The sequence below is a fragment of the Hemicordylus capensis genome, chromosome 8, assembly GCF_027244095.1.
Source record: "Hemicordylus capensis ecotype Gifberg chromosome 8, rHemCap1.1.pri, whole genome shotgun sequence".
Taxonomy (NCBI): Eukaryota; Metazoa; Chordata; class Lepidosauria; order Squamata; family Cordylidae; genus Hemicordylus; species Hemicordylus capensis.
The window spans coordinates 4,246,788-4,273,149 of record NC_069664.1 but is presented as its reverse complement, the minus strand read 5'-3'; the positions used below and the strand labels follow the sequence as shown (position 1 = coordinate 4,273,149).

General features: G+C 43.6%; 2 protein-coding genes and 1 long non-coding RNA gene across 6 annotated transcripts in view; 1 reads left to right on the top strand and 2 right to left on the bottom strand.

Moving 5' to 3' along the window:
- Positions 1-789: 789 nt before the first annotated feature.
- Positions 790-2,514, bottom strand: LOC128333543 (uncharacterized). 2 transcript variants are annotated; one of them, XM_053269082.1, is made up of 2 exons: positions 1,882-2,514; positions 790-1,244 (listed from the first exon to the last, which is right to left on the bottom strand). In XM_053269082.1, exons 1-2 carry the CDS (start codon positions 2,512-2,514, stop codon positions 1,224-1,226), a joined length of 654 nt encoding a protein of 217 aa, XP_053125057.1. In that variant the 3' UTR covers positions 790-1,223. The 2 variants fall into 2 exon arrangements, with proteins under 2 accessions (XP_053125057.1, XP_053125058.1); XM_053269083.1 differs by having other exon boundaries at positions 2,021-2,514.
- On the top strand, positions 2,462-25,777 carry BNIP3L (BCL2 interacting protein 3 like). Of its 2 annotated transcripts, XM_053269080.1 has the most exons (7): positions 2,467-2,594; positions 6,265-6,366; positions 7,829-8,009; positions 18,367-18,439; positions 21,139-21,242; positions 22,028-22,177; positions 23,121-25,777. In XM_053269080.1, exons 1-7 carry the CDS (start codon positions 2,513-2,515, stop codon positions 23,167-23,169), a joined length of 741 nt encoding a protein of 246 aa, XP_053125055.1. In that variant the 5' UTR covers positions 2,467-2,512; the 3' UTR covers positions 23,170-25,777. The 2 variants fall into 2 exon arrangements, with proteins under 2 accessions (XP_053125056.1, XP_053125055.1); XM_053269081.1 differs by lacking the exon at positions 6,265-6,366 and having other exon boundaries at positions 2,462-2,594.
- The window catches only part of LOC128333545 (uncharacterized), a 41,865-nt gene continuing 34,069 nt past the window's right edge, over positions 18,567-26,362 (bottom strand). The window contains exons 3-4 of one of the 2 annotated variants that reach the window (XR_008310961.1): positions 19,567-19,612; positions 18,567-18,661 (exon numbers count right to left, since the gene is read on the bottom strand). This is a non-coding gene — a long non-coding RNA (uncharacterized LOC128333545). The remainder of the gene's footprint in view (positions 18,662-19,566; positions 19,613-26,362) is intronic. The other variant, XR_008310962.1, reaches the window with a different exon arrangement.

The following is a 26,362-nucleotide window of genomic DNA, read 5'->3' as shown; positions in this document are numbered from 1 at the left end:
GCACATTTAGGAATATAGGAAGCTGCCTTTTATACTGACTCAGACCACTGGTACCTCTAGCTCAGGATTGTCTATATTGAAAGATTTCAGACAGGCATCTTTTCCAGCCGTGTATGAAGATGCTTGGTATTTAACCTGGGACATTCTGCATGCAAAACAGATGCTCTACCACTGAGTTATGGCCTCACCCCCTAAGGGGAATATCTTATAGCAGACATACCATCTTCCATCCAAATGCAAACCAGGGCAGCCCCTGCTTAGAGAACATTTCATGCTGCTACTGCAAGACATACTTCCATTCCACCAGTCTACCTGCACGTGGAAGCTACCTTCATGGAGAGAATAAACATTTAGCCCTTGTGTGATCATGAAGGGTGTGGATAGTGGATGTTGGTGGATAGTGATGATTCACATACTAGCCAATACGTGCTAGTGACACTCTTGCAATTGCATTCTGCAAAGCAGTAACAAGAGACACTGTAAGTAGAGGATAACATGCATTTGCCTGCCACAAAATACTAAATTTGCTCCTTTACTGCTGTAGGAGAACAGCTGCCTTGAAAGAAAACGTTTGGAATCCTAATCTTTCATATTAATTTTGGGTGATAACTGACACTCTAAGCTCCATACCAATTACTGATTTCAGTTGATCTCTCTTCTATGGATGTATGCTTAGGATTGCAGCCAGCATCCAAATTCAGTTTAAAGTCCAGCTCTAGACACTGCATTTTTGTGAAGGACATGGATAACCTGAAATGGCTTTGGAGGAAGGAAACCAATATAATGAGGGGGTCTGAAAACCATCTCCTGTGAGGAACAGTTACTTTATTTTATTTATTTTTACACTTCTACTGCTCTTCTTCTGAGGTCAGAGTGGTGTACATGGTTATTTTATCCCCACAACAACCCTGTGAGGTAGGTTAGGCTGAGAGATACATGACTGGCCCAGAGTCACCCAGTGAGTTTCATGGTTGAATGGGGATTCAAGCTCTGGTCTTCCTGGTCCTAGTCCAACACTCTAATGACTATGCTATGTTGGCTCTCTTTCTCTTTGGAAAGGAAGTGTATCTTCATGACCAATCAGAAAAAAGGAATGTGTTTCAATGGTTATGTGCAATCTTCCTTCCTAGTAGCTCCTACATTTACCAGTCTTTACTAATATTCTAGCTGTGTGTAGTACCCAACTGGCATTGCTTACTGGCGTAGGGTTTGCATGCATGGCCTTATTCCAGAGTAATGTCCCGCTGTAACAAAACAGAAAAAAGCATCAGAAAGAAACCAGCACTCTTCTTTATTCCCAGCACCTCCCAGTAAGCTTTTCCAGAGGGCTATCAACCTCTGAACTTAGTCTATTCTGAGTAAACAATCCATACACGTTACAGTAAAGCCACCTAATGGCACAGCAGGGAAGAAACTTGCCTAGGGAGCAAGAGGTTGGTGGTTTGAATCCAAGCTGGTGTTCTCCAGATTATGGGGAAAGCCTATATTGGGCAGCAGCAATATAGGAAGATGCTGAAAGGCATCATCTCATAATGTGCAGGAGGAGGCAATGGTCAACCCCTCCTGTATTCTGCTGTGGGCACCAGGAGTCAATACTGAATCGATGGCACAACTTTACATGTTACAGTAACTTACAAGCCTGATATTCCCCCGCCCCCCCCCAAAAAAAACCCCCACAATAGATTAAAAACCCTTAATCGATTAAAATCAAAAAGCCCTTGAACTATTTGGTCAGTGCGTAAAAACCAGTCAGGAAGGCAAAGCAAAAACTGCTCGCTGGCCGGTTGGTCCCCCTCCTCTAAGGTCTGGACACTCTAAATGGAGCATTTGCTGCACAACTTCGGCCCTCCTGCCAGTGTTGGACTACAGCTCCCATCTTACCAATTGGCCGCTGTGGCTGGGGATGATGGGAGTTGTAATCCAAAAACAGCTGGAGGGCCAGCGTTGTGCAGCAGCCCTGACACTGCAAATGCGCTCTGTGCATGCCCAGAGGCGCTCTCGGTTACACCGTCCTACGTGCCTCGCTGCGCATAGGCCATGCCCATCTTGGAAGGGGCACCATCTCCGAGTGACAGGTGGAACACCTGACCTCGACAACCCGCCCCGCCAGACGCCCCTCTCTGGAAACCAGCGCATGCGCAACAGAACACCCTGCGCGCCTCCAACTGGCCCTCCAAGAGCCGGAGGAGCAGAGGAGACAGGCGGACATGCGCACTTGCGCCTGGGCGACCGCCCCCCGCCCCCTTCTCGCTCAGCCCGAGCGCGGACGTGAGAAGAGTCAGGAAGGAGAAGCTTCCACCGGGCTGAAGGGGCGGCACCTGCGCGCCGGAGAGGGGGCGTGCCCACCCTAGCGCCTGCGCACTGGGGCGGCGGGGGCGGGGTCGCGGGCGCTCTTCGCGCACCCCCACAGTCCGTGTTGTTTTTGTTGTTGTGCTTCCGCTCGGTGCAGCTGCTGCTCCTGCCGCCTCCCCAGACGGAGGACTCCACGCTCGCCCCCGACGCCCGCGGCACCATGTCCTCCCCGCAGGAGTCGCCCCCCAACAATAACAACAACCCGCCGCCTGAGGGGACGCCCGCCGAGCCGGGCCTGAACAGTGAGTCGGACACCCCCCCACACACACACCCCACCCCGCTTTCCATCCTGTGAGGCCCCTCGAGCGAAGCCGCCCCTCCAGCGCCCGCTCGGTCGCGATTGGTCGGGAGTTGGGCCGCGCGAGAGGCCACTGGCCAATAGGAGGGTGAGGGGAGGCTTGGCCCTGCCTTGCCTGGGGGGTGGGTGCGCGCGCGCGCAGGGGAGTGTAACAGATAGAATGTTGGAGAGGGGGTGATGGGGGCGGGGGGGGCAGAGGTGGCTCGTGATGGGCTTGGGGCTTGGGGCGGGGGGCAGGAAAGGGGTCGCAGCCTCGTGATGTGGGGCAAGAGACACCCCCACACAGAGAGAGAGAGAGAGTATGTGGACAAAACTTCTTGGTACTCTAAAACAGGGTTTCTTAACCTTGGGCCCCCAGATGTTGGTGGACTACAATGCCCATCATCCCCAGCCACAAAGGCCATGGTTGGAGATTATGGGAGTTGTTGTCTATTGAAAACTGGGGGCCAAGGTTCAAGAAACCCTACTCTAATAGGCTTAATATTCTGGTTCCCCATGTTGATATGAATACAACAAATATTTATATACCGCTTTTCAACAAAAGTTCCCCAAGCGGTTTACATAGATAGATAGATGTAAATAAATAAAAAGTTGTGTGTGTGGGTCTCCCTAGGGAGTTTATGCACAATGTAACATACATAAGCCACCTTGGGGAGCCCATACATGAGTCTTTATTTTTGTTCCTTAAAAAGCTTTAAGGATCTTTGTTTTCCACATAAGCTCTTCTAAGGCAGCTTATATACAATGTAACATACATAGAGGGTAAGCCGCCTTGGGAAGCTATAAAAGCCAGTCCACATACATACATGCATGCACACACACACAAGCTGTTTCCATCATTTAAGACATCCCCAAGCCCATTTTTGGAGGGATCTCCTTCCCCACCTTGAAGCTGCCTCCCTTTCTAGACTGTTACAACCCACTTCCATTTCTCTCTGCACTCCTAGTACTCCCCTTTTAACATTCTATTACTCCCCACCCTCAGCACTATAAACATAAAATAAAACGGATCTAAACATTTATTTATGTTTATACAATTGATTAAATTGTGGTTTGGCTCGGAAGGCACCCAAGGATATGTATGTGAGAACAATCAAGAAACCACTAATGCAACAATTTTGAAAAATAACTAGGTCCTAAACTACTTGTACTGTTTTATTGGCTGCCGTTCATGTGAGTGCTTTGATCATTTATCACTAAGTCTTTGGATTTTCAACATAAACTTAGCTTTCAAAGTCTATGCCAGAAGGTCTAGGGGTGTGTGTGTGTGTGTGTGTGTGTGTGTGTGTGTGTGTGTGAACGTCCCCCAGGAAGTGTGTGTTTTGTGTTCTGCGGTTTTGTTCTCCCATGGGTTAATGCTGCTTCCCATTTCCAAATTCCAGAAAGATGAGTTGCTGTTGTGGGATAGATGGCTGTTAGATTAAGTAATCAATTACAATTACTTTATAATGTAGGGGTTCCTGTTGTGGCTTTGAGAATTTTGGATCTGTAGCCTTGGTGAAACAGGATGCAAGTGTGTTTGATAACAGTGGGGCAGTCATGGGGAAAAATAGACAGCTCTTTTGTAAGTATGCAGATCAAGAAGCCACAGCTGTGGAAGGAAGATTGGGCAGTTTGGATGGCCTGTGAGCTGGTGGAAGGTGATTAATTCCTGAAGACTCAAAGGTAGTAGGAAGTGTGTTGGGGCAGAATGGAATGGTGCTTTGTGAGAAAGGCCGGCTGAATTCTCTGGAACAGAAAGAATTGAGAATGCAGGGTTGCATGTCTGAGCAAATGCAGAAATATGGCTTATTGAAATAAAATTCTGGTAAACTTCATAATTGGGCTTCTAAAGAAGTTTTACCAGCTCAGAATAAGGATTAGATAAACATATACTAGTACAGCAGAGAAGTAAGATATTATGGATTGAGAGAAGTGTGAATTAACTTCTTGTGTCAGCGGGATGAATGTATTTAGTTGCTACCTAGAATAGCAAGGATAGAGCTACAGCAGAGATGCTGTGAAGCAGCTGGAGTGTGAGAATGAGTTTATTCAGTGGCTGAGTCAATATTACTGACGTGTACTGTTTTCTTCTATATCCGGGGTCTGTCAGCTGTTCAACTACAGCCTTTTGTTCCCTGCATCAGGTTGGCGAGGCATCCACATAGCTTCAGTTTGAATTTCTTAGTGGTGACAAGATTCTTGATCATCTCACATGCTGAACTAGTTAATACATGTTCAGTCATGCTCTTTAAAGAGGATTTTGCCTGAATGAAAGGTCTGTTTCCCCGCCCCAGTAACCCTCCACCCAACTTCATAGTGAGACAGCCTAAAAGGCAGCTAAGCAGTAGTTCTCAAAATAGTTGTGCATAGAATGGGTCTCTTGACATTGGTAAAGTATTTGGGGGTTGTTGGGGCTTTTTTGTGATGGTGTGTGTGTTTTCAGACTTCCACTTGCTCTCTGTGTAAAATTCACTTGTACTTCCCAAAGGACTTACCAGGGGTTTATTGTTACAATGCAGATGCTGAGACTGCAGTTTGGAAGGGAAGACCAGTGTGTGTGTGCGGGGCAGGGTGTGTGTGTGGAGTGTGTGTGTGTGTGTGGAGCTTTTTAGTCCTTTCTAATCTTTCCATTTTGCTGCTGAAAATGCCCCTTGTGTGTGCACACACTGGAAAATATATAGGTACTAGGATATTTTTGTCACTGAAGGTAAAAACGTCTGTGGGGATGACTATCAATGGATAAGCATCATAAGCTCCTCTTCCTGCACTGATCTTCTCCCTTCAATTGCTGTTTCAGCAGCTGCGTTGTCAAAAAAAAAAAAAAAAAAGGCCCTAAAGTGAATCCTGAAACTACATTTAACATGTAGTTTTGCCCTTAGAGCAGGGCTTGACCAAATCCCTTGTGCCTGGAAGCTGTGGTGCCTATACAAGAGGCATTCAGAAGTAGAGCTATTTAATACAGTCTTCTTGTCCCAGGAAGCCGGTTTCTGTTCTAAATATGTTACTTTTGAAGGGATAAAGAGAACCCCCTTTGCCCTCCCACTCTGCATTGTCCAACACTAAGCCTGATAATGTTGTCAAGTGTTCATTGTCTAGCTCCTAAATGCAAAGCAAGTTTGCCAAGGCCTGCTTTAGAGTGTATATTCAGCAGGATTTTATCCCATCAGGTTTCAGATGGAATTCTATATGTAAACAGCCTCCAAGCACATGAACAAATAACACCCACATGACTGTGGATCACATTGTAAAATGACTGTGTAAATAACTGGAAGTACAAATACTACGAATATTTATATACTGCATTTCAACAAAAGTTTCCAAAGCGGTTTACATAGATATTAATAAATAAATATAAAATGGCTCTGTGGCTCCCTGCCCCGAAAGGGCTCACAATCTAAAAAAGGAACATAAGATAGACACCAGCAACAGCCACTGGAGGGAGGCTGTGCTGGGGATGGATAGGGCCAGTTGTTCTCCCCCTGCTAAATAAAGAGAATCACCACTTTTTAAAGGTTCTCTTTTGTTAGTTAGCAGGGGGTAAGTAGTCAAGAGATTACTGCAGTTATGTACACACCTCATATACATTGGGTATCAATAGTAAAATATTAAGGCAGTTTTGTTCATCGCATCAGGGAGGAGGGGAGAAGAGTGGGAAGAAGTGATGAGCCCCTCAGGTAGCTCGTACAGGTGCAAACGGATGACTTCAGAACAGAACAATGTGGAAGGAAAGAAAGGTACTGTGGACCTCCTGGTGCTTAGTATATTTCATGATTCCTTTTTTCTTGGTTTTTGCATTTTTACCTTACTTGGAAACCCACAGTTCTTAAAGCATTATTTGTGAATAATGAAGTATTTTTTAACTATTCTAGTAACACAAAGTGCTTCTAAGTGTCCTGGGTCCCCTTAATGGCCAGTATTTTTGTATATTGAATCAGCAACTTTCATATTTCTCCAATGTTAAGATTTCTTTTTCTAAAGTGGCAGTTTTTTCTCAGGATGTTGAGGTTATACCAGAAGTGCTCAGTATGTGGCACCACCAGAAGACATCCCACAAGCCACATGTGGTACTTACTGCACCAGGATAAATCCTGTTTTTGTTTCCTCTAGGAAACAAAATATTGAATATCCTGATTGAATTATTTTGCCCAGAAAAAAATTATATAACAGTTTTCCACGTTGAAATGCATATATATCCTGAACAAGCAATTATGCTAAGAGGTTGCTATAACAGCTGGTCTGATACATCCTAAGAGCCTCATCTCTTTGAACATGGAGCCCACATGCACTGCAAAATTAAAACTGCTTAAAAACAAAATATAGATTTTGTACACGAGCAGATTTTATATAAAACTAATACTCATAATTTGTAAACTGAGTACATTGCAGGATTTGGATAGCTCTGGATAGTCCTGGTGATATTCAGAACACCATCTCCTGAATGCCTATGCATGTGATGATTTTTCCCCCCCAAGGGCTCCCTGGCACCTGGGATTTGTCAAGCCCTACCCTAGTAAAATTGATTCATTTGTCAAACTCATCTTATTTGAATACTCAATACTGGTGACAAACAACTTTTGCAAGACTCTCTTTGGGCTTCCCAGAAGCATCTGGTTGGCCACAGTTGGAAACGAAAGCAGGATGTTGAGCTAGATAGGCCCTTGTTTTGATCCAGTTCTTATGGTTATATCATTCAGCATCCAGAAGTACACTTTTCGGTTTCTGCTCACACAAGCAGCTATTTGCAATGTAGCCGTGTAAAATGTGAATTAGCCTTTTAAAAATAGTCCAGGAATGGCTGCTCTTCAGATAAATGGAAAATATTCTTTGCTGTCTGAATGTTTTCCCTGCTAACTTGGCAAAGAGGCACCTTTTAATGTGACGATTCTCTTTATTTAGCAGGGGGAGAGTAACTGGCCCTATCTACCCCCAGCACAGTACCTCCAGTGACTGTGGCTGGTGTCTATCTTAGGTTTCTTTTTAGATTGTGAGCCCTTTGGGGACAGGGACCCATCTTATTTATTTGTTATTTCTCCGTATTTCTCCTGAGCCATTTTTAGAAGGGCGGTATAGAAATTGAATAAATAAAAAATAAATCATCTAAATTGGCATAGGTGCATATTTCTGAAAGTTAGTGATAAACCTTATGTTAGGTTTTAGTTTCACTGTTTCTCATGAAATGTTTTGACTATTCCACAGGCTCCTGGGTTGAGTTGCAGATGAATGGAAATGGCAATGACAATGGCAATGCAAAAAATGGGGGTCTGGAACATGTTCCTTCTTCATCTTCCATCCACAATGGAGATATGGAGAAGATCCTTCTAGATGCTCAGCATGAATCTGGGCAGAGCAGTTCAAGGGGTAGTTCTCACTGTGACAGGTAAAAATTCAGCCCTTTCCAGCTCTTTGTGATGTAATGTTTCTTTTAGCATTGCTAATTCTGTTCTCAGTCTTAAATTTAATGGAAACTTGCTTAAAGATAGAAGGCTTTAATTTGTTTTTCTTTCTGGATGAATAATCTTTTGACACTGCAAGGTACAGTTCAAACAGTACTCCAACTGGCCCGATTCTGTGCATGGGGCACAGGAAGCTGCCGTATACTGAGTCAGATCATTGGTCTATCTAGCTCAGTATTGTCTTCACAGACTGGCAGCGGCTTCAAGGTTGTAGGCAGGAATGTCTCTCAGCCCTATCTTGGAGATGCTGCCAGGAAGGGAACTTGAAGCCTTCTGCTCTTCCCAGAGCAGCTCCATCCCCTGGGGGGAATATCTCACAGTGCTCACACATCAAGTCTCCCTTTCATATGCAACCAGGGCAGAACCTGCTTAGCTAAGGGGTCAAGTCATGCTTGCTACCACAAGACCAGCTCTCCTCTCCAGAGTAATGACATGCACATCTCCCCTTCCCCAAAGCACACACCTTGCATGTCTAATCCTAAGTATTGGAATATAAAGCCTAGGTGTTCAATGCTCAACAGAGGTGCTCTTACCCCTGGACTTTGGGGCCGATGTCCAGGGCCTCCACAGCCCCCAAATCCTCTTTAGTCTGTCCCGGGTGGTGTGGTCGGCCAGTGGAGCATAATTATGCTTAATTTGCAGGGGAGGAGGGCCTCCAAAGGCCTTTAGGTCTAGGCTCCAAAATTACTAGGTGCACCTCTGATGCTCAAGTAAATGGTCAGGTAAACAGATCCTCCCCACCTATTGTTGGTAGATATCCAGAGCAAATACAAGTCAACTCTAACTGTAACATGCAAACTAAACATAACATGCAAATTAAAGTGCCCAGATTTGGAGAGCTTGAATATGGCGACCCTAGGTGGGAGATATGCGTGCCCACGCTCCTGCTGCATCCAGTTATGACAGCCAGCTTGGAGTATTAATTTAAAATAACATCTTTATTTGGGTAGCTGCTCCATAACAGTTGTTCGCTGGGGAGTTTACAAAGCAAAACTTAAAATTTAAAAGATTATTTAGACATAGTTCTCAAAGGTTGGTAAAATCACAAGTCCTTGGCTGTTGACCCTAAAAATCTATGTGGAGTCTGTGTTTTTAAAAAGAAAGAAAGAATCAACTCACTACTAACTTAATTTTCTTTAAAAATGATAAGTGTGTGTGTATAAATAATTTATTTCATTTATACACCACCTATCCCAGAATGGCTCAGGGTGGTTAACATGCAAAAAGTTTAAAATAACACAACATTTTTAAAAATTAACATAATTTTAACTCTTTATTTCATATTTAACATAAAACTCATTTTAATATATGTTCTTTTAATTCAGCATTGTGCAACTTCAGTCCTCGAGCTGTTTTTGGACTACAGCTCCCATTACCCCCAGCCACAGTGGCCAGAAATCAGGACGAAGGGAATGTTGTCCCTGCAAGAGGGCCAAAGTTGTGCAGTGCTGCTTTCGCAGAAGCTGTTTAATATTAAATGGATAATAATCTATGGTGGTGAACTATTTTCCCAATTGCTAAATTGTAGCCTTGACCAGTCCAGGAGACTACCTAATCCATCTCTTGAGGAAGGTTCTTCAATATATTATCCTATATCTATATCCTATGCTTTCCTCTTTCCCTCTGTGTGACAAAAATCTGTAAGTAAAAGGAAACAGACTAACCCAAGTTAAAGGTAACTGCCTCTATAGTTCCACATAGTAGTTGAAGCTTTCTAAGTAACCTCTTGGAGGGAAAGGTGAGAAGATCTTCTGGTTACCAGTTAAATCTGATGTGGAAGAAGATTCCTTCCTAATACACAAATATGGTGTGAAAGAAAACACACATGCCAGGTCTCTAGAATTTTCTTGGCAACATATCTTTTGTTGTGTTCATAATTGTTCTTTGAATAAAGAATGTTGTAGTATAATTGCTTCTCCACCCCTTATTTTCTTGTTAATTTCACGAAAGCAAAATTCTACTGTTTTCCAGTAGTTTAAAAATGACCACTTCCATTTTACAGAAATACTGCTGATCAAAACTGAAAAGCATTTAGCACTATGTTCTAAAAGTGGTCATAGGTGGTAATTAATCCTTTAGGTATGTAAAATTGAAGTTTTCCACAGCCCGAGAGGTCATCCTCCAAAAGTGCAGGATGTGAATCTGAGACAGGAACAATAAGAGAACTTGAAGGCGTGGCTAGCCCCTTAGCGTGCTAGGTGACCCAGTCCCAGTTCCGGTCCTGTCTTTGCCCCATGAACAGGTCATTTCTGTTGCTCTGCAACTTTTTGTACTCTTTTTAGAGCTTGCTTGGCTGGCCTAATTGTTTTTTCTATACTTTCTATCTAGCATTGTGCCAGGGTGGGAGAGAAGTCGAGTGACTTATTCTTTTCATAAAATTTGGTCTAAAAAACTTTTATTTTACTACCATCAGCTGTTTTTTCTTTTGTTTTCGATGGAACGCGCACATGCCAGTGCGCACCTAGGGGGTTCTCTTTCGGAAGGCACTCTGATCATTGCGGGAGACCTTCCTCAGCGGCTCAGGCTGCCGTTGGGAACATGGGCCCTCCTATTTTGGTTCCCGCGGAACGCTGCACCCCATCCACGCCAGCTGCTTCCGAGTCTGGTGGCAAGGCTTCTTTAAGAAGTCCATAAAAAGACCAGGAAGAAGGAGAAATACCATGAGGGAACGGAGGCCTGCTCGGTGTCCACTTCGGCGGCCCACCTAAGCAAGTGACTTTTACTCCAGGCCGTTTGTGAATCCAGTCGGCCACGCCGCTCTCCTGTCGATGGCACAGGGGACGCCGAGCCACTGCTGAACCAGGGCACTCGGCCCCCTATTTCCAACCCAGACCCTCATCTCTTGGCTCGCCAGAGGAGGTGCTTCTGATGCCAACTGCGCCACACAGCCCTCCTCTCTTACCCCCGGTAAGGGAGACGGAGAGTTTAAATGCAGAGCCCACACCCGATGCTTTGGCCAGGGCGCTCCCACTGATGCCACCGCTGCCTCCTGTCCCGGACAGAACTTTACTGGAGAGACCAGCCTCTCCGCAACCGGCCGCCCCTCTGCTGGAGCAACCAGGACTGCCTAATTCACCACCAGGACCCTCCAGGCCTCCTGTGTGCCCGATAGTTGTGACTAGCACACCGGTCCCTGGCGTTCCCCCTCCTCCCCTCCCGCCAGATATTGTTAACTGACTGGGTGTTTTCTTTTCATGCCAAATGGCCAAATTCTGTAAAACTAAACCACAAGCCCTACTTATTTCCAGGGCTAATCGCCACCACTCTAGGTCGTCCTCTCCTGATTCCAGTGCTGGCAGGCAACCTATCCCAGCTAATGAGGGGCCATTTCCTTCCTTGCCCAAGGGCGCTTAGACAGAGAAAGGGGCCAAGACACCCCCCCCCCTTTCCCTCCTTATCCTCTTCTCAAAGGGCTCCTTCTCCTAAGTGCCCTGCCCCCAAGCCTTTTCCTTCTGCACCATCTAGTCCCCCACCTTCTGCTACTCTGGCGATTGTGCCTGGCCCTGCAGTACCTGATCCCATACCCAGAGTTATTCCTCCTGCCAGGCCTCTCTCATCTGATGCGCGCTCCGTCTGTGGGTCATCCTGATTCTGACCTGGAAGAGAGAATAAGTGGAAATATTGAGGCAGCTGGCTCCCTGTCTGATAAAGAGGAAGGGGAACTCTTTGATGAGATTGCTGTTGACCCCCTTCCTAGCTCCTACCGCCTTTTCTCTTCCTCAGACTTTGATGTGATGTTGTCTAAAGCTAGGCGTGCTATTAATGATCTCTCTCCTATTGATACAGCACAGACTCCACCCTCTCTGGATCACATTGTTTTTCCTTCCTGCTCAGCTCAGACTGCTACTGTTCCTTTCCCATCCTTATTCCAAGAGGTTATGATGGCAGAATGGGCTACTCCCGCTTCCTCTAGGGCCCTGGGGCATCTCCCTAAAAAACATTACTATCTCCCATCTGATGTGGCCTCTCTTCTAGCAGTTCCCACAGTGGATCCTCCTGTGGCCCAGCCGGTGTCTGCTTCTATATTTATTAAGGAGGGAGATGAACAACTCAGGTCTCCTGAAGACGGCAGAGCAGATATGCTTCTTCGTAAAAACCACTCTGCTTCGGCTACTGGCATCAAGGCAGCCACTACTAATTCTATTTTCGCCCAGGCCTCTGTGCTATGGGTTAAAGAACTAGCCGCCTTGGTACCCGCTGAGCTCACTAAGGTCCGCCAGTGGCTTAATAAGTTGGCCGAAGCTTCAGCCCTGATAGCGGACTCCAGTCTGGATTGTATCCAGCACACCGCTAGGGCTGTGGCCTCGGGGGTGGCAGTCCGCCATTCCCTCTGATTGAAGCATTGGAATGTGGATTCAAGGTCCCAGCTCAACCTTTCAGCCTCCCCCTTTTCAGGTGTACGACTCTTTGGTGAGGTGTTGGACTAGGGCAATGGTTCTCAGAGTGGGCGGTATCGCCCCCTAGTGGGCGTTGGAGCAATCCAAGGGGGCGTTGGAAACTCCATGTAAAATTAGGGGGTGCCAGGAACCAATCGGTGGGCGGCAGAGGATTCAGCCGGCTCCCCTGCTGCGCCTGCGCAATGAGCCAAGGCTCATTGCGCAGGCGCAGCAGGGGAGCCGGCTGAATCCTCTGCCGCCCACTGAGACTCTGGAGGACTGAAGCCCAGGGCGGCAGCTGCCTGAAGACACTGGAGGTCTTCAGGCAGCTGCCGCCCTGGACTTCAGTCCTCCAGCTATCCCACCCACCGCAGGCCAAAACTTTTCAGGGGAAGGCGGTCACTAGTTTTACATGCAGTTGAGGGAGCCCGCCAACTTTTTAAATGTTCCCGCCCCTCGGAGCTCCAACGCTTCTTGTTTCAGTTATTACCATGTCTGAGGCAAAGAAAAAATGCAGGCAATACAGTGTTGATTATTTGAAATATGGTTTCATTCCGTCTCCTTCAAATAATGCATTACCAATGTGTATAATATGCCAAAAAGTTTTCTCAAATGAAGCTATGAAGCCTTCTAGAATCCAAGAACATCTGACAAAAATCCATCCAGATAAAAAGAATAAAGATTTGCATTATTTTCAAGGACTCAAAGAAAAGTTTGTAAAACAGCCCAAATTGGAAACTATCTTTTCAACAGCTTCCAAACAAGGTAACGATGGGTTGTGTGCTTCTTACAATATAGCTTTACTTATTGCAAAATCAGGGAAACCACATACTGTTGGGGAAGAACTTATTATACCAGCCATAAAGGAGGTATTACAGACTGTGCTACACAAGTCACCAACTGACATTGTCAAAAAAATTCCTTTGAGTAATGACACAGTCCAAAGAAGAATTGATGAGATGGCTGAAAACATTGAAAACTCTCTATGTAATTATTTAAAAACAACTCAGTTTTCAATGCAACTTGATGAGTCAACTTTGCCAGGGAATGAAGCCTTACTTCTCGCTTATGTGCGTTTCATAAGGGATCAACAAATCTGCCAAGAGTTATTGTTTGCCCAAACTTTAGAAACTGATACTAAAGGAGCATCATTATTTCGTGTAATGAAAGATTTTTTTGAAGAGAAAGAAATTCCCCTGAATAACATATTGTCTGTTGCTACTGATGGTGCTCCAGCAATGGTTGGACGCTACAATGGTTTTATGGCACATTTAAAGGAAGAGGTACCAAATATATTGGCCGTACACTGTGTTATTCACCGGCAACATCTAGTAGCGAAAAACCTGAGTGAACGCTTACATAGCTCACTTAATCTATTCACCCTAACCCCTGAATAACATATTGTCTGTTGCTACTGATGGTGCTCCAGCAATGGTTGGATGCTACAATGGTTTTATGGCACATTTAAAGGAAGAGGTACCAAATATATTGGCCGTACACTGTGTTATTCACCGGCAACATCTAGTAGCGAAAAACCTGAGTGAACGCTTACATAGCTCACTTCATCTCGTCATCAGAGCAGTGAACAAAATTAGAGGTAATTCTTTGCAGGACAGGTTATTTGGACAACTCTGTATGGAGAACGATGAAGATTACAATAGTCTGCTTCTTCATACAGAAGTTCGTTGGCTATCAAAGGGAGCCAGTTTGAGCCGTTTTTCCAACCTTTTCAACTCAGTGCTAGAGTTTTTGGAAGACAAAGATGCTACTTTAAGAGCAGATTTGATAAAATCAAAACCAGATATAGCTTATCTGACAGATTTGTTTAACAAATTAAGTGAAATGAACCTTCAGCTCCAAGGTGATGACCTGAATCTAATAAAAACTAAAAATGTAATTTCTGCATTTGTGGGAAAGCTTCATATACATAAAAGAAACTTGGGACGGGGAGAATTTATCCACTTTCCAAATTTGTTAACAGTAGAAAAAAATGACGAAGATTTACTTGAATATTGCCAACATTTGGAAACTCTGGAATTGGACTTCAAAAAATGATTTCAGGATATTTTAAAAATGGATGTACCTGATTGGCTCTTGGACCCATTTTCCTGTGAAATTTCAGAAGCATCTCCAAACTTAGAAGAAGAGTTGATTGAGTTAAGAACAAATGAAGAGCTGAAATTTAAATTTAAATCTGGATACCAACAGTTTTGGCTGCAGAAGCAGATACCTGAACTTTATCCGGGTTTATGGACTATTGTTCAAAAACTTCTTATTGCATTCCCTTCGTCTTATTTAGTGGAACGTGGGTTCAGTGCAGTAACAACGCTAATAACAAAAAAAAGAAATAGGCTGCAGATAGCTAATCGTGGAGATTTGAGAATGCTGTTAACAAACATGGAGCTGAATATTGACAAATTGTTAGAATCTCATCAGGCTCATCCTTCTCATTAAAACTTATTCTGTTACTAGTTTAGTTCGTATTCCTGTCCTCTGTGTCGTCACCATTACTCGGGGCTGGCCCAACCCCCAGCAGTGCCTTAGGCAAGGGGCGGGGCATTCCAGGGGCGGGGCTTGGGCAGCTCACCCCCCGCCCTGGGGGCGGGGCTTGGCAGGGGGCATTAAGCATTCAATTTTTTCTAAAAGGGGGCAGCGAACCAACAAAGTTTGAGAAACACTGGACTAGGGACTCTCCTCATTGAGACTAGGAACAAGAAAAAAGCTATGCCCTCCAGTCGTAGGGATCTTTGTAGGCCCTTCAGTGCTGGGTCTCAGTCCTTTCGGCCCTTTAGAGGTCCCCAGAGGTCTAACTTCTCCTCCCCTAGGGACAACCAGTGTTTCTCTTACCGTCCTAACTGGCGCAATCAGTGGCAACAGCGAGGCGGGGGATCCGCCAGGGGACGCGCCTCCAGAACCTTCCCCTCAGCCTCTTCCCTTCCCGCTGACTGCCCCCCAGTAGGAGGACGACTTTGGGCCTTCTACCCTCAATGGGAGGCCACTACTCAGGACCGCTGGGTCCTCTGTGCTGTTGCGCTCTGTCGGCAGGAGTTCCCGAGGTACTTGCCTTCCTCCGGTCGGGCCTTGAGATGGGACTTCAGCCCAGTACTCTGAAATGACAGACCTCAACCTTCTCTTCAATTCTGCACCTTCACTCGGGTGCTTCCTCGCAGCTACATCCCCATCTGCGGAGATTCCTAAAGGGAGTGTCCAACTTGGCGCCGCCTCCGATCCATAGGTTTCCCACTTGGAACCTTAATAAAGTGCTCAATGCGCTTACGAAGGCTCCTTTTGAGCCCTTGTCAGAGGTGGATCTCTGTCATCTTTCATTCAAGATCCTCTTCTTGGTGGCTATCACTTTGGATCGCTGGGTGTCAGAACTGGGAGCCCTATCCTGAATGGAAGGAGTTCTGTGTTTTCCAGTCAGATGCTGTTATCCTGAAATTGGATCCTACTTTCTTACCGAAGATAAATTCTGCTTTTCACCGGTCTCAAGACATCGTCCTCCCCTCCTTCTGCCCTTCGCCAAGCCATCCAAGAGAGAAATTGTGGCACTCACTGGACGTGAGACGTGCCATCCGCATCTACTTGCATAGAACTAGACAGTTTCGGTGCTCTGATTCGCAGTTTGTTTCCTTCCAGCAGGCTTCCCTGGGGGCCACAATCGTTTCATGGATAAAGACCTGCATTTCTGTGGTGTATGAGTCTCTCAATCTTCCTCCACCTTCAGGTATTACTGCACATTCCGCTAAGAGTGCGGCTGCTTCAGCCATGTTTGCAGATTGTGCACCCTTGACTGAGATCTGCAAAGCGGCCACCTGGTCATCTATTACTCCCTTCATCAAACATTATAAAATCTCTTCATTCCATGAGTCTCAGGCAGCTGTGGGCCACACCGTAGCACAACAAGTGGTCTAACTAGCATCCGCTCCGTACCCACCCGATTTCTTTAGCTTGGGTATGTCTCGCACTTTTGGAGGATGATCTCCTCGAGCTGTGGAAAAAGAAACATTGGACTTACCGTGAAGGGTTCTTTTTCACAGCCGAGTTGGTCATCCGGCCCGCCCTCAGATGCTGATCTTCTTCTCTGGGGGTGCATTTCTGTCATTCAGGGAGGCGCATTCTCCTGGGCGGAGGCAGCTTCTAGGGCATTAGCTTTCCAGGCTAATTTTTTACTTTAACTATTTCCCTCCTGCTTATTTTTATACTATGACTAACCCTTTCCTTTTCTATGAGACCACGTTAGTCCCGGAACTGGGGCTGGGTCGCCTCCCACACTAAGGGACTAGCCATGCCTTCAAGTTCTCTTATTGGTCCTGTCTTGGAGCATGGTCGATTCACAACCCGCACTTTTGGAGGATGACCTCCTTGGCTGTGAAAAAGAACCCTTCACAGTAAGTGCAATGTTTCTTTCTTAATATTGCATATGAAATTTGCTATTTTTGACCAAATATCATTCTCTGAAATTCTCTTTACACTGAGACAAAGAAACAGGACTTTTCTGCCATTTTTAAAAAAATGTATCTGGCAGGTATTCAGTTCTGTCCCCAGCACTAAGTCTCATGCAAGGTGGAGGGGGAAAAGATAGAGAACTAAGATCTTTATATATTAGCAAAGCTGAAAGTTAATTTTTAGGTAGTGCACTAGGTAAATAGTAAATAGAAATAAAATGGGGTGGAAAAATCTAGTCGGAGCATAAGTAACCTTCCAAAATTCCCATCTTCAGTTGTCAGTAAATCAGCTTCCTCTATTTTAAGAGCCTTCTCCTGGTCAGCTAAACTCAGTATTCTCCAAACCACACCAAATTTGTAGGTAGCCATTTTGGTTAGGGATGTGCACAAATGTTTGGGCGGGGCGGGGTGCAGTACCTTTTAAGCATGAGTAAAGCTGGTCCTTACATACCACCCCACCACTTTTCCAGGTGTGGTGCTGCGCTGCTCAGAAGGCGGCACGCAGCCATGGGGCAGCCTGCACGTGGCGGTGCGACACCGGCTGCTGGATGAAACTCCATGGCCGTACACAGACTTCTGAGTGGCACAGTGGCGCACCTGGAAAAGCAGTGGGGCAGCAGAGGACCTGCTTTACTCATACTTAAAGGTACCACTCCCCGCCTCGCCAAAACGATTTGGTCGGTTGCGCCAAATCAATTTGTTCACATCCCTAATCTTGGTCCATTACAAAAAAAAACACCCCATATTAGGATAATACCTGCATTAAAGTTGAAGTTGTGCCATTGAATTGGCATTGACTGCTGGCAACCACAGAGCCCTGTGGTTGTCTTTGGTAGAATACAGGAGGGGTTTACCGTTGCCATCTCCCACGCAGTATGAGATGATGCCTTTCAGCCTCTTTCTATATCTCTGCTGCCCGATATAGGTGTTTCCCATAGTCTGAGAAACGTACTAGCAGGGATTTGAACCAGCAGCCTCTTGCTCCCTAGGCAAGTTACTTCCATATTAGGACCAAATAAATATGACAAACTAGTCAGCGAGCTTTCAAGTTATTCAGGATTCTTCACGTTCTTACAACCATTCTTAGCGTTCCTTGCTGTCATGCCCACAACAATCACTACTAGCAGCCTAATAATGCATTGCCATCCTTCCTGGGGACCTAATTCTTGATTTGGGAACCTAAAAAGTACCTTCCCTTTGATTTCTTGCTCTTTTTTCCCAGGATCCATAAAGTTTTGGGGAAATGTGATTTTACAGCTGTCAACATGTTTTCTTCTGTAAAGCTGGGGACGCTTTCTGGCAATCTCAATTCTAAAATATTTCTCCTGCAGGAATGCTTTTCTCCTTCTGTATAGCTAAGTAAAAATAATTTTAATGCAGAAGTGCAGATAGGAACCAAATAATAATACGTTGTGTTCCATAACAATAGTAGTGATACCCTTTTTTTTTTCCCCTAGCCCTTCTCCTCAAGAAGATGGACAGATAATGTTTGATGTAGAAATGCACACAAGTAAAGACAATAGTTCGCAGGTACTTCTACTAATGTTTATTCAGTACTGTTTGAGGTGGTGCTTGACTTAAGCCCACATTAAAGTGTAATTTCAAGCAAAATGTTTAAGCATGCCTTCTGTAGAGAACTGAAAGCAGCAGGCTTTATGTGGGTTAATGCATCACAATTCTAAACCATCTTCTATCAGTCCCATTCACTGGAGATCCTCTCCTTGGAATAATCTGCATTTCTCCGTGTTGCATCTGTGAAGAGAGAATAAGCCCTTACGCTCAGAACTGACCTGTATTGCCATAAGCACAAATGTCACCTTGTTTTGCTGGCACGCATTAATATGTACCCAGTATATACACACAAGCAGCCTCCTAAGCATAATCCCTTCACACTCCCACCCTGTTACATTTTGTCACATCCCACCCTGTTGCCTGGATGCTCAGCCTTGAAGGTGGCTGAACATGTAGTAGCATCTGTTGTGCTGCCTCTGTTCTTCCCCATTATGTGGGAGCATTGTGCCGATCCACATCAGATCAGGTGGATGCTGTAAAACACTCCCATGCTGAGGTCCCTGCCTCAGTGGCTGCTGCTGCTACTGCCGCCAAGGCGGAGCCCAGCTTTCCTCTTGAACCAAGACAGAAGGCACAGGCTGCAAATAGTCCAGCAGCAACAAGAGGAGGAGAGATTAACAGCCTGACATCCATGGACTTAGGCATGCCTAACTTTGCATGAGATCAGGCTGTAAGTTTCACCTGTCCGGATGAAAAGCATCCTTGCCCTAGCTTGCTGGTGAGCGCTTTTGTTGATGACTGGTTATAAAACCACAAGATGGCTTCTCTAAGAGATTTGCACATCTTTCTGCCTTGCAAAAAGGGTTGCCTTGTCAAAGGCTAAGCATCTGAGGCACTTCTTTAAGTGTTTAAACTCTTGTGGTAAAACAACTATTGCTCAACATTTTTTTTTTCATTTTTTAAAAATTAAAATCTTGATTATGATGACAGAAAATGCATTACTTCTTAAATGAATTTTTATCGTACCTACAAGTTCTGAATGTGTCATTCTGGGGAGTGTGCCATGGCAAATTGCCAGAACCTTCTTACTCATATAATTACTTACACGTGAGCAATGCAGTCATTCAGACTAACTTAACTCGTACCTAGGATTTCAGGATCTTCAGGTGGTGCTCCATAATCCACGTGATTCTGAGTAATGTCAGTAGTGTCAAACACAGGGAGAGTAAATGACCAGGCAAACTGTTCAGCATTTATACAATTTGCTGTCTACATATGAAAAGTATTGCACAAGTAGAAACATTCATCAAATCGCATCAGAAAACAAGGGGGATGAAGCATTAGTCCTGTTTGTGCTGCTAATCTGACTGCCTTGGAGGCTCTTCTCTGCCTGAAAGGCAGGATAGAAATGCTCTAAATCAATACACAAAAACTGAAATATAGAACATGCTTTGATTTATATTTTATCAAAGCTGGCACTTCCCTGTTTAACTGGATGTCTGTAGCTCAGTGGTAGAGCATCTGCATGCATGGGTCCCCTCCCTGGCAGCATCTCCAGGTAGGGCTGGCAGAGACTCCTGCCTGAAACCTTGTTAGAGCTGCTGCCAGTCAGTGTGGACATTACTGAGGTAAATGAACCAGTGGTATGTTCTTATATTGTTTCTATGTCCCTTTCTTTATTTGACTTGAGCCCCTCTTTGACGAGCTGTGTGTCAGCTGCTAAATCCTAAACTTGCGTTTAAGTTTGGGTTGTAGCTGCCACAAAGTTTCACGGGGGCTTCTGTCTGTAGCATTTACAGCCATTTCTGTGCATGTCCTTCAGTGTGAAAGAATACTGGCTTTTTATTCATCTTGTTGCTAGTTCTGTCATTTCATGGATAAAATAGAATGACTGCTTTATTTAGGACAGGTAGAGATCTTCATAACCCCCCTGCTTGAGAAATTTCACTAATCTTAATCCGATGCTTCTATTGATAACTCCCAGATGTTTCACTCAACCAGTAGATCTCACAAGGTTCCTTTTACATTTCACTTTTCGTGAAATTTGGTGGCATCTCTGGCAGTGAGGAAAATGCATTCTCATCACTTTTCATACTCCAGGCTTATAGAGCATGTTCATTGATGTCCACTCAGGTTTTCCCCTGTGCCACAGTCAAATGCATAGACCTTCCAAAAACGGACAGCAGTTGGGCTGCAGACAGAAAATTACCAACTTCTGAGCCTCAGGAATTATTTGTAATTAAAATACCAGATGCGGCTGGAATGTATGTGCCAAATTAATGACTTGCTCAAAAACTAATGTGAGCCCTTTAGAGAAATGTACTTAGTATGATGGGGGCTTGCTTTTGCACATTCTAAATAGAGCTAAATTTGATTTAATACTGTCTGTAGCTTCAGACAGTATTCATGCCTATTGCTGAATACTTCAGTATTAAAATGAAGCTTGAGACACAGATTCAGGCTGGCTTCAGCAGGCCCGCTTAGCAGATTGCAGTCCCTTCTTAGTATGTGCCAAAGCCACAAATGCCACCGTGGTACTGAGTGACAGCTATGATCCAAACATAAATGAAGCCACTGTTCAGTTCTTGCCCTTTCCTCACTTGGACTTGTAGGCACAACTTCTGCTTGCGTTGCTCTTGCCCTGACAATACTCTTCAGTAAATACAGTAAGGAGGAGTTGAGTGAGTGTTATAAAGTGCATCCCTGTATATTTTCAGTCTGAAGAGGAGCCAGTAGAAGGAGAGAAGGATGTGGAAATTTTGAAGAAAAGTGCTGACTGGGTATCAGACTGGTCAAGTAGACCTGAAAACATTCCTCCCAAGTGAGTTGGATTCTTATATATATATTTTTAAAGTTGCCACTGCACTGGCATATCAAGCATAGTCTTCAGAAAGGATCAATGCAGGAAATTAAGGTTTTTTAATTAGAAAAAGCGTCCCAAAGCAGTTATCTAACACCAGGTTAGATCCCCATAAGAGTCAAACTGAATACTCATTTCCTTCTCCATGCCATCTGCAGGCAAGCCACTCCTGTGCTGATATAGCAGGCTCTCTTCCTGTATCCCCCCACCCCCCATGCTTCACAGAAATGGAATTAAATTGCCCAGCTGTGTAGGGCAGTATCCTGTGAGGAATTGTTTTGGTCAGTGGCAGTGTGTGTAGGGATTGGGGGATGCTCAGTTAATTCCTGTGAGCATCTTGTTATCTGTGCATATGCAAGGATGAGTAGGACTATAGCCATAGCCTTTATTTGCTGATATGGCATTGAACAAATTAAGTATATAAGACTCCAAGAATATATTTGCTGTGTTCCTCAATTTCTTTTTGTGTTAGGCTGGTTTAATTGCTTACTCAAGAGTGCTAGACAACTCTAAAATCATTAGGTGTAGAGGGTGTGTGTGTGTGTGTGTGTGTGTGTGTATAAAAAGTGGAAGACGGATATCCCTATCTGATTGAAAAATTAAATGCCCTGCCTGTCTCTTCAACAACTGCTCTTGTCCTCTCAATCCGAGTGAATGGGCTTTCCCTAACGTTCGATTTTGAGATTGCTCTATGGTGTGTTAAATCTGTATTCAGTACAGTTGCCATCCATTTCTTTTTCCTTTAGGGAATTTCACTTCAGACACCCTAAAAGAGCTGTATCTCTAAGTATGAGGAAGAGCGGAGCCATGAAGAAAGGTGGCATTTTCTCGGCTGAGTTCCTTAAGGTTTTCATTCCATCTCTGTTCATATCTCATGTTTTGGCTTTGGGACTAGGGTAAGTATTTTCTGATTGATTGATTGAAGGAAGTACTAGCATAAACATTGGAAGAGCATGGTGTATCTTCTAATAATTTAGGAGTAAGAATTCTAAGGATTGCTCAGTGAAGTTTCTGTTTTGTTTGGATAAGAACTTGCTATATCAAAGACTATTATATTCAGCAGTGCTGTGATTTAACAAAGAGTGACCCTTAACTTGGAATAGGAGGAGCATTATAAAATCAAGCCTGAGGTGCTTTGACAAACCAGTTACTTCACCCAATATTCTGTTGCACAAATGGAATTCATTCTTTTATTAAAAACTGAGTGTAGCTTTGCTCTCCCGTAACGCTAGCTGGAGAGTATCTGGCCCTGTGTTAGCAGGGTGCTGAAATAAACTGCTTTGAAGGATGTATGTCCATCATGTAGTTAGACAATTCAGCTCAGCAGAGAATGCCTTGTGGATTTCTGTTACTTTTGTTGGCGGGTGGAGTGGCATTAACACAGCTCTGCATAGGTCTTGCTGCTAATTTGGCATCTCTTAGAAACCCTCTCGCCTTTTAGCTATTGCTTCTCTAAAGGGCCTAAAGAACAGCTGCTACCACATTTCAGTGGGGCAGTCCCTCAGTTGCTTTGAAAATCACAGGATCAAATTACCTCTGTTTCTCTTCCCCAGTAAAACTTTCACGATTGGATTCCCTTGAATGTGTCGTTTGCTTCTAACAAAAGCATTGTTGGGAAGTGGGGAGAATTGCAGAAGTCAACAATAGGGTTAGCAATGGGAAAGCAGACTGTGATGGAACGAAGTTTCTTCCATCGTGATGGCAAGCTCTCATGCTACATTTACTAACGATGGGTGAATGTTAGTCTCATAATATGAATAGATTTAATTTAAAAAGTGAACTAAGAAAGGTTCTCGGAAATAGGGAGTATCCCAATGTGCTTTTTGTGCTTCTTTTCAGCATCTACATTGGAAAACGACTGACCACACCTTCTGCTAGCACTTATTGAAAGAAGCAGTGCACAAATCCTGGAAATCCTTGTGATCTGTGAAGGTGTTAATGTCACACTAGTACATTTGGACTTGAGACAATTTTAAGCATGACCCCTTCCCAGCCTCCACCTTGTCTTTGCATATCCAGGTTCCAGTAACTTTTGGAATTCAGTATTGTATTGGAACTCTGTGGAGGTGTCTCACTAATCTCCTTCCCCCTTTCCTCAGCCCTCCCATATGTCCTGCAAGACACATCAGAGTTGCCTAACAGAGTTTACAATTGCCTATACGTTGCAAGGGCTTCTTGAGTGCAAAATGCCACCAGCAAATTATAATTTTATCAGTGATGCTGTTGCCTCCTCTTTATTACAGCAAGGAATAATGTGCACAGTGCATGATTGAACTGTTGAGTGTAACAATCTTCAGTCTCTTAAAGAAACTGAGAATGAACTGAAGTTGGTTGTAAAATAAACTAAATGTCATAGTTTTTAACAAGGTGTAGCTTATTTTACAACTCTTGACAATTTTTTCTTGAGTTTTTCGGAGGCAAAAACTGCACAAAAGTTTAAAAAAAAAAAAAAACCAGGATAAAAATTTATTCATCAGCAACTTTTAATACTGAGTAACTGTCATTATCTTGTATTTTCTATGAAGTAGTGAGTTTATTTCTGGTAGAAAAACCTGTCCAACATCTAGAAATTGATTTTTAAAAATCAATTGCATTATTTGCATGTGAAGAAGCTTCTAGTATTTCTTAGCATTTTATTTAATGAGAGTTTTCAAGTTTCTTTAAACGTAGTTTGACTTGAAGTTTATTTTCTCTTTTGAAGTATTTAGGCTCCGCGTAAAAGGAGATTTTTTTTTAAACTCATCTCAATGTAAAAGGAGATTCTTCCATAACTTCCAAAGGAGTTATGGAACAACTTTCAGTTTACAAAGAGATGGTTGTCTCAACAGCTTCTTGAGGCATCCTACCTAGAAACAGTCTTGCAATTGTGTGAAACACAATTTACAAAGCTCTGAACTGTCTTTTGTGGTTGAGTTTCATTACTCCCATTTTTCATGGTTTACTGTTGAATCTCCCTTGGCGATACCTGAAATCCTAAGGTCCTTAGGGATAAATTGTATAGCTAGACAGAAATCTCACTAATGGAAAAACTTGGCCTTGTCCTCCTTCAGAGACACTCTTTTTTTCCTTCAAAATGTGAATCTTTAGTTCCAAATTGTGTCAAAGTATCTGGGCAAACAGATGTCCCTAAGTAGATTTGTACTGGGTTTTGGAACATGTAGCATGATTCTGAAGGATACAATTTTCTGTTTTTATTTATACCTATATCTATATAAAATACTCTTTAATACTACATATTTAGGAAACCATTACTAATTTTAAGCCTAGCAAAATTTCATTGAAATAGAATGCATTAGATTGACAGCAAAAAAAGACTTACCTGTAGAAACAGGTAATCCTTTTTTCTGTTTTCATCAGATCAGTGAACATGAAGCTGGGAGGATAAGCATGGTGAAACTGAAAGGTTCTTTTTTGCTAATTCTGTGGTAAGAGTTGGACCCCCCCCACCACCCCCGCACCTTCCAGTTTTGAATGAAAGCACTTGTATTACTTGCAACTATATATTTATTTCCTGTGTGGATATTGGGATAATTTTGAGGTGATTAAACACATTTGTTTTGTGTTTTTTAAAACCCAGGTAGGGTTAAAGGTCTGACTGTACTTTTAGCCCCAATTACTGTACCTTATTTTGTAACACAATTGCAATCTGGAGAAATGTGTGTAAACTTGGGACCATGTTTATTAAAAATAAAACTTTACTCCTTTCCAAATTACTAATGATTAATCTGAAGAATGCTGTGTGGTAGAATAAGCATATTGACTGAACACCTTCAGTAATATTCCAAGCAGATGTGAGAGTAAAATTGCTGATGGAAATATACCATTGAGTACCTGATCGCTGGTGAGCTTGTCATGCAATAATACAAAGCTGTATATCAGTAACTAGCTGTAAGCTTGGAATGAAAGACTATGACTTTAAGTTCTATTATGAAATGGACCAGATAGTTGTATAATTGGAAAAGGGGTATCAACTATAAACTTTCTTAAGATAAATATTGTTAAATAGCCTTATATGTGTTTACAGTTGGGGGTGGGGGGTGGATGCAGGCCTTGTTTTCTAATGTTCAGTGAAAAACTGGCTTGAAATACTTGTACATAGGATCAAGCAGAAATGCAGAAACTCGCACATTAAAGTGCAGCAGACTGACTGCAACTACTACTAAAGTCTTGTTATCAATCTTGGGTAATCTTGTGTTTGGACACTCCTCCCATTATCCCCAGCCACTGTGGCTGAAGTCTGGGCGTGATGGGCATTGTAGTCCCAAAATAAGCTACCCTAGACTGCTATTTACTGTTTAAAAAGTGAAAAAAGGACTTTGTTAGAAATCCCTTAAACAGAAACAGTGCTGAAATTATTGGAGTTAACCTGAGCCAAAGTGGTTATGCATTCTTCATATATAGTTAGCACTTTGTAACAACATTATATACAGTTTACGGTACATGTATAAGTTGTAGCTATAAACATTTTGTGCCATTAAAGCTGTCCCAAAACTGGGTTTCTGCTGGTTGCTTCTTGCCAATTATTTGAATGGAAAAAATGTGGATATTTGTACCAGTTTGATACACTGCTACACCTCTCCACATTATTAAATTTCTTAAAGAATTTTTAGGCATTCCTAAATAGGTAGAGGGTTCATTAACACACATGTGACTGCCAACATTTCATGGAGTTGAGATTGGTTGCTGTTACTTATTATTAAGTGTGAAAAACGTCCTTACTATTTTGCAGTTAAAGGAATCCAAAGAGTAGCATTTTATCGCAATCTAAATTGAAATGAAACCTATTAAAAGTAAACATCCTGCTCATGTTGCTTCAGTCTGTTCACCTTGCAAGGACAATGCTACCAAATAATGTTCTTAAGTCCACATCTCAAATGCCTTTGAAATTATTTTGCACCCTGGTCTGAAGACTCACAACATCTGCAGCCCTATCAGTTGGCAAACCTTTGACTGTCATGCTGATAAAATTAAGTGAAAAGGTTTGGAGGAAAATGGGGAGGAATGACCTCAAGTGGAAGTGTCTTTAAAAACACAGGAGGGGTATAAGGAAATCTTGAGCAGTTAGAACTTATGGAAGTGTT